Genomic DNA, 16,108 nt, shown 5'->3' on the forward strand with positions numbered 1-16,108 from the left:
CAACTAGGAGCAACCAATCCACCCATCGCTTGCCAGCTCTTGCCCACCCCTCTCTCCTTTATACTCACCACCTCCCCTCTGCTCTTCCAGTCCAGAAGAAGGGTCTTGACCCAAAACGTCGACTGTCCGTTCCCCCACAGATGCTGCCCGACCCACTTGAGTTCCTCCAGCAGTTTGCTGCAGATTCCAGCATCTGTGGTCTCGTGTCTTCAGTGGAAATGACTCGAAATCCTTCTCAGTGCCCCCCCACACCAAGTCCTCCATCTCATCTGGGCAGACAGCAGCAGCTGATATGCCCTCCCCATCGTGTGTGGTGAGCATCTTGGCCCCCCACCTCAGACACAATCCCGCCAGCAGTAATGACAGTGGAGGAGCCCTCTCTGGGGACTCTGGACCTTGTGGGTAGAAGACAAGATCCCTCCCTATCCCAGGCATCAGGCCCAAGGACAGCAGTGTTGCTGACACTACCCAGAGAGAGAGGGGCAATTGCCCTCTGCCTTTCCATCAACCGCCAGTCTAGATAAGGGCAGCATTGGCAATACATACATGGGGTTGCTAACCTATCCTGTAGGAATCCATGTAGAATTGGCCTCAGATTGGAGGACGTGGCCTTTCCTACACACGTCTTCCTCCTTGCCCAGGACACTTGACCCAATGCTATTGGTTTATTATTGTCACTTATACCGAGGTACTGTGAAAAACTTGTCTTACATACCGTTCGTACAGATCAGTTCATTACACAGTACAGTTGCATTGGATTAGTACAGAGTGCAATGATATAGTACAGGTAAAAACAGTAACAGTACAGAGTAAAGTGTCACAGCTACAGAGAAAGTGCAGTGCAATAAGGTACAAGGTCACAACAAGGTAGATCATGAGGTCATAGTCCATCTCATTGTATAAGGGAACTGTTCAATAGTCTTATCACAGTGGGGTAGAAGCTGTCCTTAAGTCTGGTGGTACGTGCCCTCAGGCTGCTGTATCTTCTGCCTGATGGAAGAGGAGAGAAGAGAGAATGACCCGGGTGGGTGGGGTCTTTGATTGTGCTGGCTTTGATTAAGTTAGCAACCCCATGTAGAACTGGCCTCAGATTGGAGGATGCGGCCTTTGCTAGACACGTCTTCCTCCTTGCCCAGGACACCTGACCCAATGGCAGAGGCTCCAAAGTCTCCTGAACCATGGCAGAACTTTTACTCCATGACATTGAAGGGTCAGTTTCACAGCAGATTCCCTAATCCCCTCATGCCACAGAGATGAGGGCTCCTCAGAGTGAGGAAGTCTTGTTGCAATTTCATCAGGCCTTGGACTGTACCTGGAGTATTATGTGCAGCAAACTCCTTGCGGAAGGCCAGGGACAATTACCACTCATCTTCAGAAAAATACAGCCTTTCTGTACATTTTAGAGGCTGCAACACTAGAACCTAGAACAGTACAGGCCCTTCGGCCCATGATGTTGTGCTGACCTATAGGAACACCTACTCAATCTAACCCTTCCCTCCTGCACAGCCCATAACCCTCTATGTTTCTTACATCCACGTGCCTATCGAACACAATACTCCAAGTGTGGTCTGACCAGAGTTCTTTAGAGCTGCAACGTTACCTCACAGCTCTTGAACTCAGTCCCCCGACTAATGAAGGCCAGCACACCATATGCATCCTTAACCACCCTATCAACTTGCGTGGCAACTTTGAGGGATCTATGGACGTGGACCCCAAGATCCCTCTGTTGGTCCACAATCTTGCCATTAACCTTGTACTCCGCCTTCATGTTTGTTCTTCCAAAGTGTATCACTTCACACTTTTCTGGATTGAACTCCATCTGCCACTTCTCTGCCCAACTCTAGTTGAGGGGTTCCTCACCTTGCTCATTGCCTTTGTGCAGGGATCTATGGTCTTATTTGGGAGAACATAGTTCTTCACCTCATTCTTTTAAACAATGGTGCTGAGGTGGAGATGGTTAAGAACTTCAAGTTCCTGCGTGGAACTATCACCAGCAATTTGTTCTGGTCAAACCATGTTGATGCTATGGCCAAGAAAGCATACCGATGTCTCTACTTCCTCAGAAGGCTAAGGAAATTTGGCATGTCTCCGATGACCCTCACCGCTTTTTAGAGATGCACCATAGAAAACATCCTATCGGGATGCATCACGGCTTGGTATGGCAATTGTAGAGAGTTGTGAACACAGCCCAGTCTATCTCGAAAACCAGCTTCCCCTCTGTTGGCTCTCTCTACACTTCCAGCTGCCAACCAAATCAAAGACTCCTCCCACCGTCACTCTCTCTTCTCCCCTCTTCCATCAGGCAGAATATACAAAAGCATGAAACCATATTACCAGCGTCAAGTACAGCTTCTATCCTGCTGTTAAGACTCTTGAATGGACCTCTCGTACGATGAAGATGAATTTTTGATCTCTCAGCCCTTGCACTTCATTTGTCTGACTGCATTCTCTGTAACACTATATTCCTCATTCTGTTATCGCTTTTCCTTTTGTATGACCTTGATGCAATTATGTTTAGAATGATTTGTCTGGATGGCATACAAAATAAAGCTTTTCACTATACCTCAGTACATGTGACAATAATAAACCAATTACCAATAAATCTCAACTGCCGCAAGAGTGTCCTACCCCCAGAGAATGGAGTGGCCACAAGGTCCAAGAGCCACACCCACCTGCTTGAATGAAATGATGCAAAGGCTGGGAAGAGCCGGTTTCAAAGGCCACGTTTACAGACAGTAAAAAAAAATGTCTGCACAATCAACTCCCAGGCATTGCAAATGTCTACAGGCAGCTGGATAAGCTTGTCCTGAAAGCCCGTGTGGTCCTTGCCCGAGAGCATTTTATGGGGCATTGTAGAGGGAACTGGCAAGCACGGTAGTGTAGCGGTTAGCTTAACGCTATTACAGCGCCAGCCACCCAGGTTCAATTCCTGCCGCTGTCCGTAAGGAGTCTGTACGTTCTCCCCGTCTCTGCGTGGGTTTCCTCCGGGTGCTCCGGTTTCCTCCCACATTCCAAAGACGTACGGGTTAGGATGTTGCGGGCATGCTATGTTGGCGCCGGAAGCGTGGCGACACTTGCGGGCTGCCCCCAGAACACTATGCAAAAGATGCACTTCACTGTGTGTTTCGATGTACATGTGACTAATAAAGAGATCTTATCTTACTTCACCTGTACCCTAGGGTCAGGACACTTCAACCCAGCCATGGTATGACAATATCCTGGCTCAGAGCTTCACACACAGTCAGGATAGATCAAACCATACCAGTGAATGGTGAGGACATACAGTGCTATGGGACCTAGGAATACAAGTACATAGCTCGCTGAAAGTAATGTAACAGGTAGATAGGATGGTGAAGGTGGAGTTTGGCATGCTGGCCTTCAGTCAGAACATTGAGAAAAGGACTTAGGATGTTACGTTGCAGCTGCACAAGATGCCGGTGAGGCCACATTTGGAGTACTGTGTACAGTTTTGGTTACCATGTTATAGTAAAGATGTCTTTAAACTGGAAAGAGTGCAGAAAAGATTTATGAGGATGCTGCCAGGACTGGAGGGCCTGAGTTATAGGGAGAGATTGGACAGGGTAGGGCTTTATTTCTTGGAGCATAGGAGATTGAAGGGTGACGTTATACAGGTGTACAATGAGGGGCACAGAGAGAGGGTGAATGCGCTCAGTCTTTTTCCCAGGGAATGGGGCACTAAGAACTAGAGGGCAAAGGTTTAAGGTGAGAGATTTAAAAGGAACCTGAGAGGCAACTTCTTCATGCAGAGGGTGTTCGGTATATGGAATGAGCTGCCAGAGGAAATGGTTGAGGCTGGTACAATAATATTTAAAAGACATTTTGATAAATGCATGGGTAGAAGGGGTTTAGAGGGATAAGGGCCAAACGCAGGCAAATGGGACTAGCTTGGTGGGCACCATAGTTGGGCCGAAGGGCCTGTTCCTGTGCTGTGTTACTCTCTGACAACAAGAATGCACAGCTTCACAGGACCAAAGCAGAATCCTCAGCTCAAGGCCGTCACCTTCTAGAACTCAGCAGTGAGTCAACATTTACCATCAAGGTGAAGGATGACCACTTTATCGTGGTGTATCCATGGTTGTAATCAATGCCCCACCCACACAGACAGGAAACGAGAATCTGAACAGAGCTGGAGGTTAAGATTCAATAGAAGTTTCACAACGGTACAGAAACTTTATGCACATACATTCCTCAACAACCTTCTAAAATAAAAGACATAATGTTGAAGTGGAGCAATTCACGACCTCGGAAAACTGTCAGGAACGACAGAGGCTTCAACCTCTGCCCAATGCTGGTATTTATTCCTCAAATGGGAAGGGGGCAGATAAACACCAAACTCTTTTCCCTTATGGATCGTTGCCTCTTGGGGGTGGGGGTGGGGGTGGGGGGTCTCATGAACATATATCATTAAAAACCACCAAATTCAGAGCAAATTTCCTGGTGGGTGGGTAACTTGGAGCATTAGAAATTAAAAAAAGTAAATAAATAAACAAACAAATAAATCAAACAACATGCATCTCTGCCCCCCACCCACCCCCCTCAATAGCCTTCCATTGAGCGGCTTGAAGCTGGAGAGGTCCCGGTTCCAGGTCCGCCTGAGATGACCCTCACCCCGATCAACTATGATTGTGCCGATGATCCTCGGTGGTCTTGGGACCCTTTGCAGTCGGAGCAATTGGCTTTTGGGGGTCTGTCAGGAGCATGGTTCGGTTCTCCAAAGGCTCATCAACGTTCGCTGCTGACTGGAAGAAGGCTAATTCTCGGAAGGGCTCAGCCCCTTCAGGAGGAAGGGATGGGAGGCTCAGTTCACACACCGGAGCACGGAGAAGGAGCGACTTCAGAGTCACGAGCATTACTGCAGCCCCATGCTGGCTTGATTCAGTCTAGTCTGAGGTGAGATATTCTAGGACCTCATGACCACAGAATCAGTTCAGGGTCCCCGGCCCTGGCTCGCTCACGTCTCAAACACACAGCTGCCAGATGGCTCCGTCATCCGCCTTGCATTTCATCTTCCTCTCTTCTCCCTCACGCTGTACTGCAGGACCATCGGGGTGGGCTGAAGGGGAACCACGTTAATGAGAGGGTTAGACCAGGGAAGGTGACAATAGAACGGTCAAAACCAATACCTGCCCCTAGGGACATTACTCGCCAACACACACTTGGGAGAGGGTGCCTCGAACCCTCCGAAGTTTGTGTGTGGAACGAGCTGCCAGAGGAAGTGGTAGAGGCAGGAACAATAACTTTTAAAAGACTGTTGGACAGGTACCTGGATAGATCATAAGACAAAGGAGCAGAAGTCAGCCATTTGGCCCATCGAATCTGCTCTGCCATTCTGTCATGAGCTGATCCATTCTCCCATTTAGCCCCACTCCCCCGCCTTCTCATCATAACCTTTGATGCCCCGGCCACTCAGATACCTATCAATCTCTGCCTTAAGTTCACCCAATGATTTTGCCTCCACAGCCACCCGTGGCAACAAATTCCACAGATTCACCACTCTCTGGTTAAAGAAATTCCTCCACATCTCTGTTCTGAATGGCCGCCCTTCAATCCCTTAGTCGTGCCCTCTTGTACTAGACTCCCCTACCACAGGACACAACTTTGCCACATCTACTCTGCCCAGGCCTTTTAACATTTGAAATGATTCTATGAGGCTCCCCCTCATTCTTCTGAGCTCCAATGAGTACAGACCAAGAGCCGTCAAACGTTCCTCATATGTTAACCCTCTCATTCCTGGAATCATTCTAGTGAATCTTCTCTGAACCCTCTCCAACATCAGCACATCCTTTCTTAAATAAGGAGACCAAAACTGTATGCAGATAGGCAAGGTTTAGAAGGTTATGGGCCAAATGTTGGCAAATGGGATGGAGTTTGGATGGGTATCTTTGTCCCAAACTGGTCCATGCTGACCAAAGGCCTGTTTCCGTGCTGTATGACTCTATAACATGGTTTGCTCTCCTGCCTAGAACTTGGAAGGTTGTAGATCAAGTCCACTCCATTGGGAAGGATATGGAGGCTTTGGGGAGGGTGAAGAGGTTCACTAGGATCTTGCCTGAATTAGAGAGCACTAGCTACAGGTCCTCCTCAGGTTATGTCAGGGTTCCCTTCCTGAGAGTTGCTCATACCCCAAATACATCTCAAGTCAGAAGTGTGGCCACAAACCAAGTTTCCACCCACCAGAAGATGCCCGCAGCCGCCGGCAAACCCATCCCACCAGTCTCCCAAACACTCGTTCATATGTATGGGCTGTAAAGAAGCCGGCATTTATGAGCTGGGGAGAACCTGGACAAGAAGAAGCTGGACAAACTTGGACTGCTTTCTCTGGAGCATTGGAAACAGAGGGGCAACCTGGCAGAAATATATATTATGACAGGTGTACATAAGATAGATAGTTGTTGTCTTTTTCCCCGGGGTGGGAATGTCATATACTAGAGGGCATAGCTGGGGAGGGCAGGGGAGGAAGCTTATAGGAGATTTACACCGTGTCTTTTTCAACAGAGGGTGGCAGATGCCTAGAACAGGCTGCCAGGGGAAATGGTAGAAGATCTCATAGCAATGCTTAAGAGGCAGTCAGACAGACACATGAACAGGCAGGGAATGAAGGGATTATAGACCATGTGCAGGCCGATGTGCAGCTTGAATTGGTATCATGGGTTCGTATACATTGGATCGAGTTCCTATAGAATTCCAGCCTCTTGCACATTGCACATGCCAACCACTGACAGCTGTACCATCAGATGGCTGGGTCCCAAGATGTGGAATTTCTTCCTTAAACCCATCTCTCTCTCCCCAAGCACTAGAACCACCCCTTGCCCTCACCACCCCCCCCCCCCACACACACTCCCTGACTTAATATATCCTTACATGGCTCAGTCAAATACTGGCCTGTGAAGTACCTTGGAACATGTTAAGTGCGACTGTTGAAGACTAACAGTATGTTGAGAGTGCAAAACACAAGGTTACAAAATATACCTTGCAGCAGATGTTATATCAGAAATAGAGTGATTCCAGCTCCCACTGGTTCACAGAAATAAATAGCACAGGAGCCCACTTATGACACCAAAGAGTTTCTTGGACTAATTCCACTTCTGAGCCCGCAGTTCATTGTCCTGCAGGTTCTGGCTCTTCAAGTACTCATCCGAGTAAGTTTTAAATGTGACGCATTTTCTTTCTCCTCCACCCTCTGACAGTGCATGGAGAGGAGGAGCTGCAGTATTTCTAGTCGGGTTCCTTTTGCAATGCGATGCTGGTAACTGATGCAACACTTCCCAACAGAACAGAAACTACAAATCGAGAGGAAGTTGCATTTTGGCAACAACCACAGTTGCGCTCTGAAATCCTCGCCTCAACACAATATGGAACAAGAGAAAACAACTTCTAAAGCTATTCATCAATGTCACCATCTGGACTTTGCAACACGCTGTTCGACGGTGCAGCCTTCAATAGCTTGTCTCATACACTGGGACATGCACTCTTCACTTCAGTTCCTCCAAACCCAAGCCACAGTAGAATTCCGCCAACCATCTTTTCTGACTTCTGATTGTACTACAATCGGTTTGGTCCTTCAAAAGGTGAAGTGGACAGTATCACTTTGCAACCCAGAAGGGCCAAGCCGTTGAACTCGAACCTTTGCCTCAGTAAGTCAGAAGGTTGCAGGGGTCAAACTCCACTCTCGCGAGTTGGAATTGGGAGCACAAAATTCAGGCTGACTTTCCAACTCGATACCGAGGGAGCTCCTTTGCTCTTCAATGAGCTGTTTCCCTTCTCAAGTAGGCCGAAAAGATTCCATGGGATCACAGCACGGGGAGGGAACTGTCCTAAATGTTACAGCCAACATGCATCCCTCAAACAAATCAGATCACCTGGCCACGACCACACTAGTGTGTGCAAACAGGGTGGGTTGGCAAGTTTGCAAACGACACAAAGGTTGGTGGTGTTGTGGATAGTGTAGAGGATTGTCGAAGATTGCAGAGGGACATTGATAGGATGCAGAGCTGGGCTGAAAAGTGGCAAATGGAGTTCAACCCGGAGAAGTGTGAGGTGGTACACTTTGAAAGGACAAACTCCAAGGCGGAGTACAAAGTTAAAGGCAGGATTCTGGGTAGTGTGGAGGACCAGCGGGATCTGGGGGTCCATATCCACAGATCCCTGAAAGTTGCCTCACAGGTGGATAGGGTAGTTAAGCAAGTTTATGGGGTGCTAGCTTTCATAAATCGAGGGATTGAGTTTAAGAACCATGAGGTAATGATGCAGCTCTATAAAACTCTGGGTAGACCACACTTGGAATACTGTGTCCAGTTCTGGTCGCCTCATTATAGGAAGGATGTGGAAGCGTTGGAAAGGGTGCAGAGGAGATTTACCAGGACGCTGCCTGGATTAGAGAGTATGCATTATGAGAAGAGACTAAGGGAGCTAGGGCTTTACTCTTTCGAGAGGAGGAGGATGAGAGGAGACATGATAGAGGTGTACAAAATATTAAGAGGAATAGATAGTGGACAGCCAGCGCCTCTTTCCCAGGGCACCAATGCTCAAAACAAGAGGACATGGCTTTAAAGTAGTGGGTGGGAAGTTCAAGGGAGATATCAGAGGGAGGTTTTTTACCCAGAGAGTGGTTGGAGCATGGAATGCGCTGTATTTTGGAGCAGGTACATTGGTCAAACTCAAGAGATTGCTAGGTAAGCACGTGGAGGAATTTGAAATAGGGGGATATGTGGGAGGAAGGGGTTAGATAGTCTTAGGTGAGGTTTAAAGGTCGGCACAACATTGTGGGCCGAAGGGCCTGTATTGTGCTGTACTGTTCTATGTTCTAAATTTTGACCGCCACATTTGCTACAGTACACTTCAAAAAGCACCAAACTGGCTGTGAAATGATTAGTATAAGGAATTCAGTTCATAGAGGAAAACAGCACAGAAACAGGCCCTTCGGCCCACTCAGTCCATGCTGACCATCAATCACCCATTCACACTGATCCCATGTTATTCTCCCCACATTCCCACCAACTCCCTCTGCACCCCCCACCCCCCGGATTCTACCCCTCACCCACACACTGGGGGTGATTTACAGCAGCCAAGTAACCTACCAACCCGCACATCTTTGGGATGTAGGAGGAAACCGGAGCACCCGGGGGGAAACCCGTGTGGGTCACAGGGAGAACGTGCTAACTCCACACAGGAAAGAGCCAGAGGTCAGGATCGAACCCGGGTCTCTGGTGCTGTGAGGCAGCAGCTCTACCCAATGTGCCACTGTGCCGCCCTGATGTTAAAAAGAAGGACAAGGATTGAGAGCCCACGAGAAGTCCAAAGGTCCTCGAAGTACATTTGCAGTGTAGTCTCTATTGTACTGTAGGAAATGCGGGCAGCAGCAAATGTGCACAGCAAGATCCCACAAACTGCAATGGGACAATGGCCAAGGTAATAGTGATGTTGCCTGAGTGGGGAAGCACTTGCCCAGGTTGTAAGGGAACTTCTTCAAGACTTGAACACCCATGAGGGGAGATAGACCTCAGGTGAACAGTTCACCAATATTGCGGCACGCTCTCAGGCTTGAGCTTCTATGAGTTTTGAACCTACAATCTTCAGCCTCGGGAGGCAAGAGACACAGCTGGGACCCTCCATTGGCCCTGTAGTTCCAGTCGGAGCTCCCGCCTTTCGAACGCAGAGTTGGAAGAAGCCGAGAGTTTGAATTCGAATGTGCAGGAACGTAAGAAGCTGCAGAGAGTAGTGGACTCTGCCCAATACATCACAGGCACATCCCTCCCCACCATCGGTGGTATCTACAGGAGGCGCTGCCTCAAGAAGGCAACATCCATCATCAAAGATCCCCACCATCCAGAACAAGCCATCTTCTCGCAGCTACCATCGGGCAGGAGGTACGGAAGCCTGAAGTCCCACACCACCAGGTTCAAGAACAGCTACTTCCCTTCAACCATTCGGTTCTTGAACCAACCGGCACATCCCTAATCACTACTGCAACACTCTGACCACTTTGCACTACAATGGACTTTGCTTTTTGTTTGTTGGATGAAGAAATACAATCTACAGGGTTATGAGGAAAACCAAAGGTTGGTGAGTTGTATGGTCCTCTGTGCAAGATTCTATGATTACAAATTTAAAAATTGATTAAAAAATTACAATTTCTATTCTGTGCATTGTCTGTACCTATGTGCTTTTGATGCTGCTGCATCATTGCACATGACAATAAACTCAACTTGAAAAATGCAGCTGTATTACAAACTACTACATGGTATTGACAGCAGAGATTTAAGCCATTCAGAGCAACAGATCCACTTACAGTGGGATATGCCCCATGCCAGCCCCTCCCACCTCCATCAACATTCCTGTACTCATCACTCACCTTGCCGTACCATCTCGAGAGCCAGAGCTGTTTCATGGTCATGTGCTCTGGCAGAGGCTCATTGTCGAACAGTATCTGTACCTGCAGAAAGGAAGTCTGTTATATTTCATAGAACATAGAACAGTACAGCACAATACAGGCCCTTGGGCCCACAATGTTGTGCTGGCCTTTAAACCTCACCTAAGACTATCTAACCCCTTCCTCCCACATATCCCTCTATTTTAAATTCCTCCATATGCTTATCTAACAATCTCTTGAATTTGGCCAACGTACGTGCCTCTACCACCGCCCCAGGCAGCGCATTCCATGCACCAACCACTCTCTGGGTAAAAAACCTCCCTCTGATATCTTCCTTGAACTTCCCACCCACTACTTTAAAGCCATGCCATCTTGTATTGAGCATTGGTGCCCTGGGAAAGAGGCGCTGGCTGTCTACTCTATTCCTCTCAATATTTTGTACACCACTATCATGTCTCCTCTCATCTTCCTCCTCTCCAAAGAGTAAAGCCCTCGCTCCCTTAGTCTCTCCTCATAATGCATACTGCATTTCCATGTGGTTTGTTGAGTAACAAATTATGCCTTCCTCCCACCCCCTCCCTCTACAACTTACCTGCTGCTGATCCAGCACATTAATTCTGTGGCACAGAACCCTCCTCAAGTGTCTGATCTCAGCTCGGACTGAACATCGTACGTACTTTTGCTGCAACGGTCAAAGAAAAAATAAGTTTCACAAATGAGGGATTGAGTTCTGACTTGGATCCTCCACACACTACTGACCTCTGCGTGGAACAAGGTGGTTCCAGGCCCATCAGGAATCTGTGTGCGCTGAGCCAGGAGACACACGAGACTGCAGATGCCGGAATCTGGAGCAACGAATTGTCTGCTGGAGGAACTCGGTGGGTTGAGGAGCATCTGTGAAGGGGGTGGTAGGAGCTGTCGATGCTTCAGGCTGATTCCCTGGCATCAGGGTTTTGACCCTAAATGTCGACAATACCTTTCCCTCCCCACAGATGCTGCTCAACATGTTGAGTTCCAGCAGATTGTTTGCTGATGCAGGAGATCAAGGTGGTGGATCAGTGCACAAACTAGGCTCAGTATACCCATCAGCTTAAGGCCTCAATCCCTCAGACCATGCTGGGTACAATGAAGGGGACACAGGACAGGAGAAAGGTCAAATGGGTTTCTTCAACCTCGATTCGAGCCAACTGAATAGGGCAGGAGTGGTAATAGTTACACAAATCCAAGATGGTTTAACGAGAATTAATTTAAGAGAGTTCACAAAAGGGTTAAACACAAAATATTTGGCTTCTGCAGGGAAGCCACCACTCCTGTCAAGAGGAAAAGGAAACAGCCCAAAATGTCAGGAGGCATCTGCCAGGAGATTGGGTGGGGCAGAGGTGGGTAACTGAGTACGACTAGAGGGCATAGGTTCAAGGTGAGCGGGGACGGATTTAATAGGAACCCAAGGGGCAACTTTTTCATCCAGGGGGTGGTCAGTATATGGAATGAGCTGTCAGAGGAAGTGGTTGAGGCAGGTACTTTACACTTAAAAGGCATTTGGACAGATACATGGATAGGGGTTTTAGAGTCATACAGCATGGAAAAAGGCACTTCTGCCCAACTGGTCCATGTCGACCAAGGCTCCCATCCAAGCTAGTCCCATTTGCTCATATCCCTCTAAACCCTTTCCTATCCATGTACCTGTCCAAATGGCTTTTAGTGTAGTTAATTTACCTGCCTCCACTACTTCCTCTGGCAGCTCACTCCATATACTGACCACCCCCTGGATGAAAAAGTTGCCCCTCAGGTTCCTATTAAATCTCTCCCCTCCTATGCCCTCTAGTTCTTGATTCCCCAACCTTAGACTGTGCACATTCACCCTTTCTATGCCCCTCTTGATCTTATACACCTCTACAAGATCACTCCTCATTCTCCTACGCTCCAATGCAAAAAGCCCCAACCTGCTAACCTCTCTCCCAGAAACATCCTCAAATCTCCTCTTCACTCTTTCCAACTTAAAGGTATCCTTCCTACAACAGGACGACCAAAACTGAACACAATACTCCGAGTGTGCCCTCAGAAATGTCGTGTACAACTGCAACATAACATCCCAACTGTACTCAATGCCCTGCTGATGAAGGCCGGCGTGCCAAAAGCCTTCAATGCCACTTTTTAGGGAAATTCAAAATGGTTAGAAACATGGAGGACATGAGGGACAGTAGATGCTGGAATCTGGAGCAACACACACACAAAATGCTGGAGGAACTCAGCAGGTCAGGCAGCATCTATGGAGGGAAATGGACAGTCAACGTTTCGGGCCGAGACCCTTCATCAGGACTGGAAAGAAAGAGTCAAAGCTAGAATAAAATGGTTGGGGGGGGGGGGTGTGGAGCAGGGGGAAGATAGGTAAGTATGGGTGGGTGGGAGGGAGGGGGTGGAGAGGGGGAGGAAGAAGTGGGAATGATGTGAGAAGCTGGGAGGTGATAGGTGAAAGAGGCAAAGGGCTGAAGAAGATGGAATCTGATGGGACAGGACAGTAGACCATGGAATAAAAGGGAAGGAGGTGGGGAACCAGAGGGAGGAAGGTGTGGATGATGGGGAGGGAAAAGAGAAGGGGTAGGGAAAGCCAAAGGGGGGGGGGGGGGGTGGGGTAGGAAAATGGGGTGAATGGTTACCAGAAGTTAGAGAAATCAATGTTGATGCCGTCAGGTTGGAGACTAGCAAGACAGAATAGGAGGTGTTGTTCCTCTAATCTGTGTCTAGCCTCAACTTGGCACCAGAGGAGGCCGTGCACAGACACGTCAGTGTGGGAATGGGGAAGTGGAATTAAAACACTCGCCACCAGCAGATCCTGGCTGTTCCGGTGGACGGAGTGAAGATGTGCGACGAAGCTGTCCCCCAGTCTGCGTCGGGGCTCACCGATGCAGAGGAGGCCGCACCGGGAGCACCAGATGCAATAAATGACACCGACGGATTCACATGCGAAGCCCTGCCTCACCTGGAAGGACTGGTGGAGGGAGGTGGTGTTGGGGCAGGTGTAACACTTAGCACAGTTGCAGGGATAAGGAGGGGGATCAACTGGGAGGGATAAGCGGACAAAGGACTCACAGAGAGAGAAATTCCTGCGGAAAGCGGGGATGGGGAAGGAGGGGAAGATGCGCCCAGTGGTGGGATACCCTTGGAGATGGTGGAAGTTGCGGAGAATGATATGTTGGATATGGAGGCTGGTGGTTGGTGAGGACAAGGGACAAGGGAAACCCTACCCGTTATGTCGGGGGGAGGGGGCAGGGGAGAGGAGGATGGGGTGAGGGCAGACATGGGAAATGGAGAAGATGCAGGAGAGGTCCGCATTGATAGCACTGGAGGGGGGAAGCCCAGTTCTCTGGGGGGGAGAAAAAAAGGACACCTCGGATGTCCTGGAATGGAAAGCCTCATCATGAGGACAGATGTGGTGGAGACGGAGGAACTGAGAGAAGGGAGTAGCATTCTTACAAGCAACAGGGTGGGAAGAGGTGTAGTGAAGGTAACTGTGGGAGTGAGTTGGTTTGTAAAAGACGTTAGTAGAAACACGGAGGAACTAGTCTGTACCCAAGACAGATACAACAAATGAGCAATAATTCTGAAGGCACAAAGAAGATCTCAAAAGGACATCGTAAGCACTCAGATAATTTTGCGCTCTAACTTGGTGATATTGCTCGAGAACTGAACACCAGCCAGTAATGCCAAGGAATCATTTTAATTCAGCTGAGATGGTGGAGGAGCTCTTTAAAAGGTCTCACAACGTTATACTGGATTACAGCTCTGCGGTCTCTGGAATTGGACTTGAAATTGAAACCTTCTGACTTGGGTGACAATGCCACCTACTAAGCCAAGGCTCGTGCCTGCTGTGCATTGGAGCAGGGAAGGAAGTAAAGAGAAATCAGTCACCATTTCTTTCTTAAATCGCTTGCAGGGTGGTAATATCAACTTACCCCTCCGATACCTGACTGGGTTACAGATTTGAGGGGAAAGAGAGGAAAGTTTGCAGAGTTTTACAACATTGATGTTCTCCAACAGGGAGCAGGTGATGTTTGAATTCTGCTCCATGCAGCAAGCCGTGCGCGATTTTTTACAGCTCCAATATTATTGACTCCACGCACGTGCTGACTAGAAGGCGGGGGGAGGGGGGAGCAGGTACTCAGACTGCCTCCTGACAAGAGTGGGAATAATTGAATTTTACTTCAATGATCTGAGAACACAGAACGGAAAAAAAAAAATCAATAGACCCCATCTGCTGCAGTGTAGCGATGTGAAATGATTCGTGACCCTTGAGCCTTCACATTAACTGCAAGCTTTGTATCTACTTCATGTTAAATATGTTTTGGATTTACTGGGAGTCTGGCTATTGGAACAGACACACACAAAAACAGCTCCTGCATCTGGAAACGGTGTCAGGGGAGCGCTGACTGTGCTGACGGAATGTTCCCCGAACAGAGTACCAGAAGTAGATCGGACTGCAGGCAAATTTCAGGAGCCCACTTGTTAAACACCACCTGCACCCCCTCCTTTTCCACCCACCTCAATGGAGTAAACCTCAGCTTGGCCTTTAGTCACCTCTTTAGTCAGCTGGAATAGTCACCTCGAGTTCAAGTGAGGGGGAATAAGGCGAGAAGGGGGAAAAGTTTGAAGGAGATTTATGCGACAAGTTTTATATTTTTTTTTAAGAAGGAAGAGGCAGCTGCCTGGAACCCACTGCCAGGGGTGGTGGCAGAAGCAGATACAACAGCAACATTTAAGAGGCATCTAGACGGGCACATGAACATGAGAGTGGGCAGGCACGGTAGTGTAGCTGTTAGTGTGACGCTATTACAGCGCCAGCCACCCGGGTTCGATTCCAGCCGCTGCCTGTAAGGAGTTTGTACGTTCTGGCCGTGTCTGCATGGGTTTCCTCCGGGTGCTCCGGTTTCCTCCCACATTCCAAAGACGTACGGGTTAGGAAGTTGTGGGCATGTTATGTTGACGCCGGAAGCGTGGTGACACTTGAAGGCTGCCCCCAGAACACTCTACGTAAAAAGATGTATTTTACTGTGTTTTTTGATGTATATGTGACTAATAAAGATATCTTTTCTTAACAGGCAGGCAAGGAGGGAGACAGACTATTCACAGGAAGATGTGCAGTTTAAATTGGCATCATGTCCAAAGGGCTGGTTCTTGTGCTGTACTGCTCTACAGTCTACAAATCCCCCAGGGGATTTAATAAATCTGCTGGAGTCCCAACTGCAGGGAAGGGAACTGGCTAAAGTCTCTCTGATCCGTGCAACTTCACACCCTCCAGAAGTGACGAGAAAGCCATTCAGAAGGAGCATTCGTCACCACTCTACCTCCTCAGGACCACTAGGGTTGGGCAATAACTGTGGCCTTGCCGCAGTGGTGCCCAGCCCAAGAATAAGGAGTCAGCTACAATGGAAAGGAGAACATAGAAGCAGAAGATGCTGGAGACACACAGCAGGTCAGGCGATTAAATGTTTCAGGTCTTATACCTTGTGTCAGAATGTTATTTCAGATTTTTAGCATCTGCAGTTTTCCGACATTTCATTTACTATAGAAAGGAGGTAGAATTGAATGAGAACTGTGACTCTAAGAGACAATGATCCTTACTGATTTTGCTTCTCATCTTTCTAGCCTAAGGCAACATCCAACAGTAGGTTGTCAATCATAATGGGGAGTTGCCCAGCACAAGGTGATTGACATTCAAGG

The 16,108-nt window shown here is 48.4% G+C and overlaps 1 protein-coding gene across 4 annotated transcripts in view; it reads right to left on the bottom strand.

Moving 5' to 3' along the window:
• Positions 1 to 16,108, bottom strand: part of pcgf1 (polycomb group ring finger 1) — a 70,670-nt gene that overhangs the window by 6,783 nt on the left and 47,779 nt on the right. For 3 of the 4 annotated variants that reach the window (XM_052038885.1, XM_052038903.1, XM_052038878.1), the window contains 3 exons: positions 10,983 to 11,072; positions 10,373 to 10,453; positions 4,102 to 5,074 (listed from right to left, as the gene is read on the bottom strand). In XM_052038885.1, the coding sequence (XP_051894845.1) occupies positions 5,024 to 5,074; positions 10,373 to 10,453; positions 10,983 to 11,072 (222 nt within the window). In that variant the 3' untranslated portion in view covers positions 4,102 to 5,023. Of the gene's footprint in view, positions 1 to 4,101; positions 5,075 to 10,372; positions 10,454 to 10,982; positions 11,073 to 16,108 lie in introns of those variants that run through there. The other variant, XM_052038893.1, reaches the window with a different exon arrangement.

This window comes from Pristis pectinata, chromosome 2 (genome assembly GCF_009764475.1).
Source record: "Pristis pectinata isolate sPriPec2 chromosome 2, sPriPec2.1.pri, whole genome shotgun sequence".
Classification (NCBI taxonomy): Eukaryota; Metazoa; Chordata; class Chondrichthyes; order Rhinopristiformes; family Pristidae; genus Pristis; species Pristis pectinata.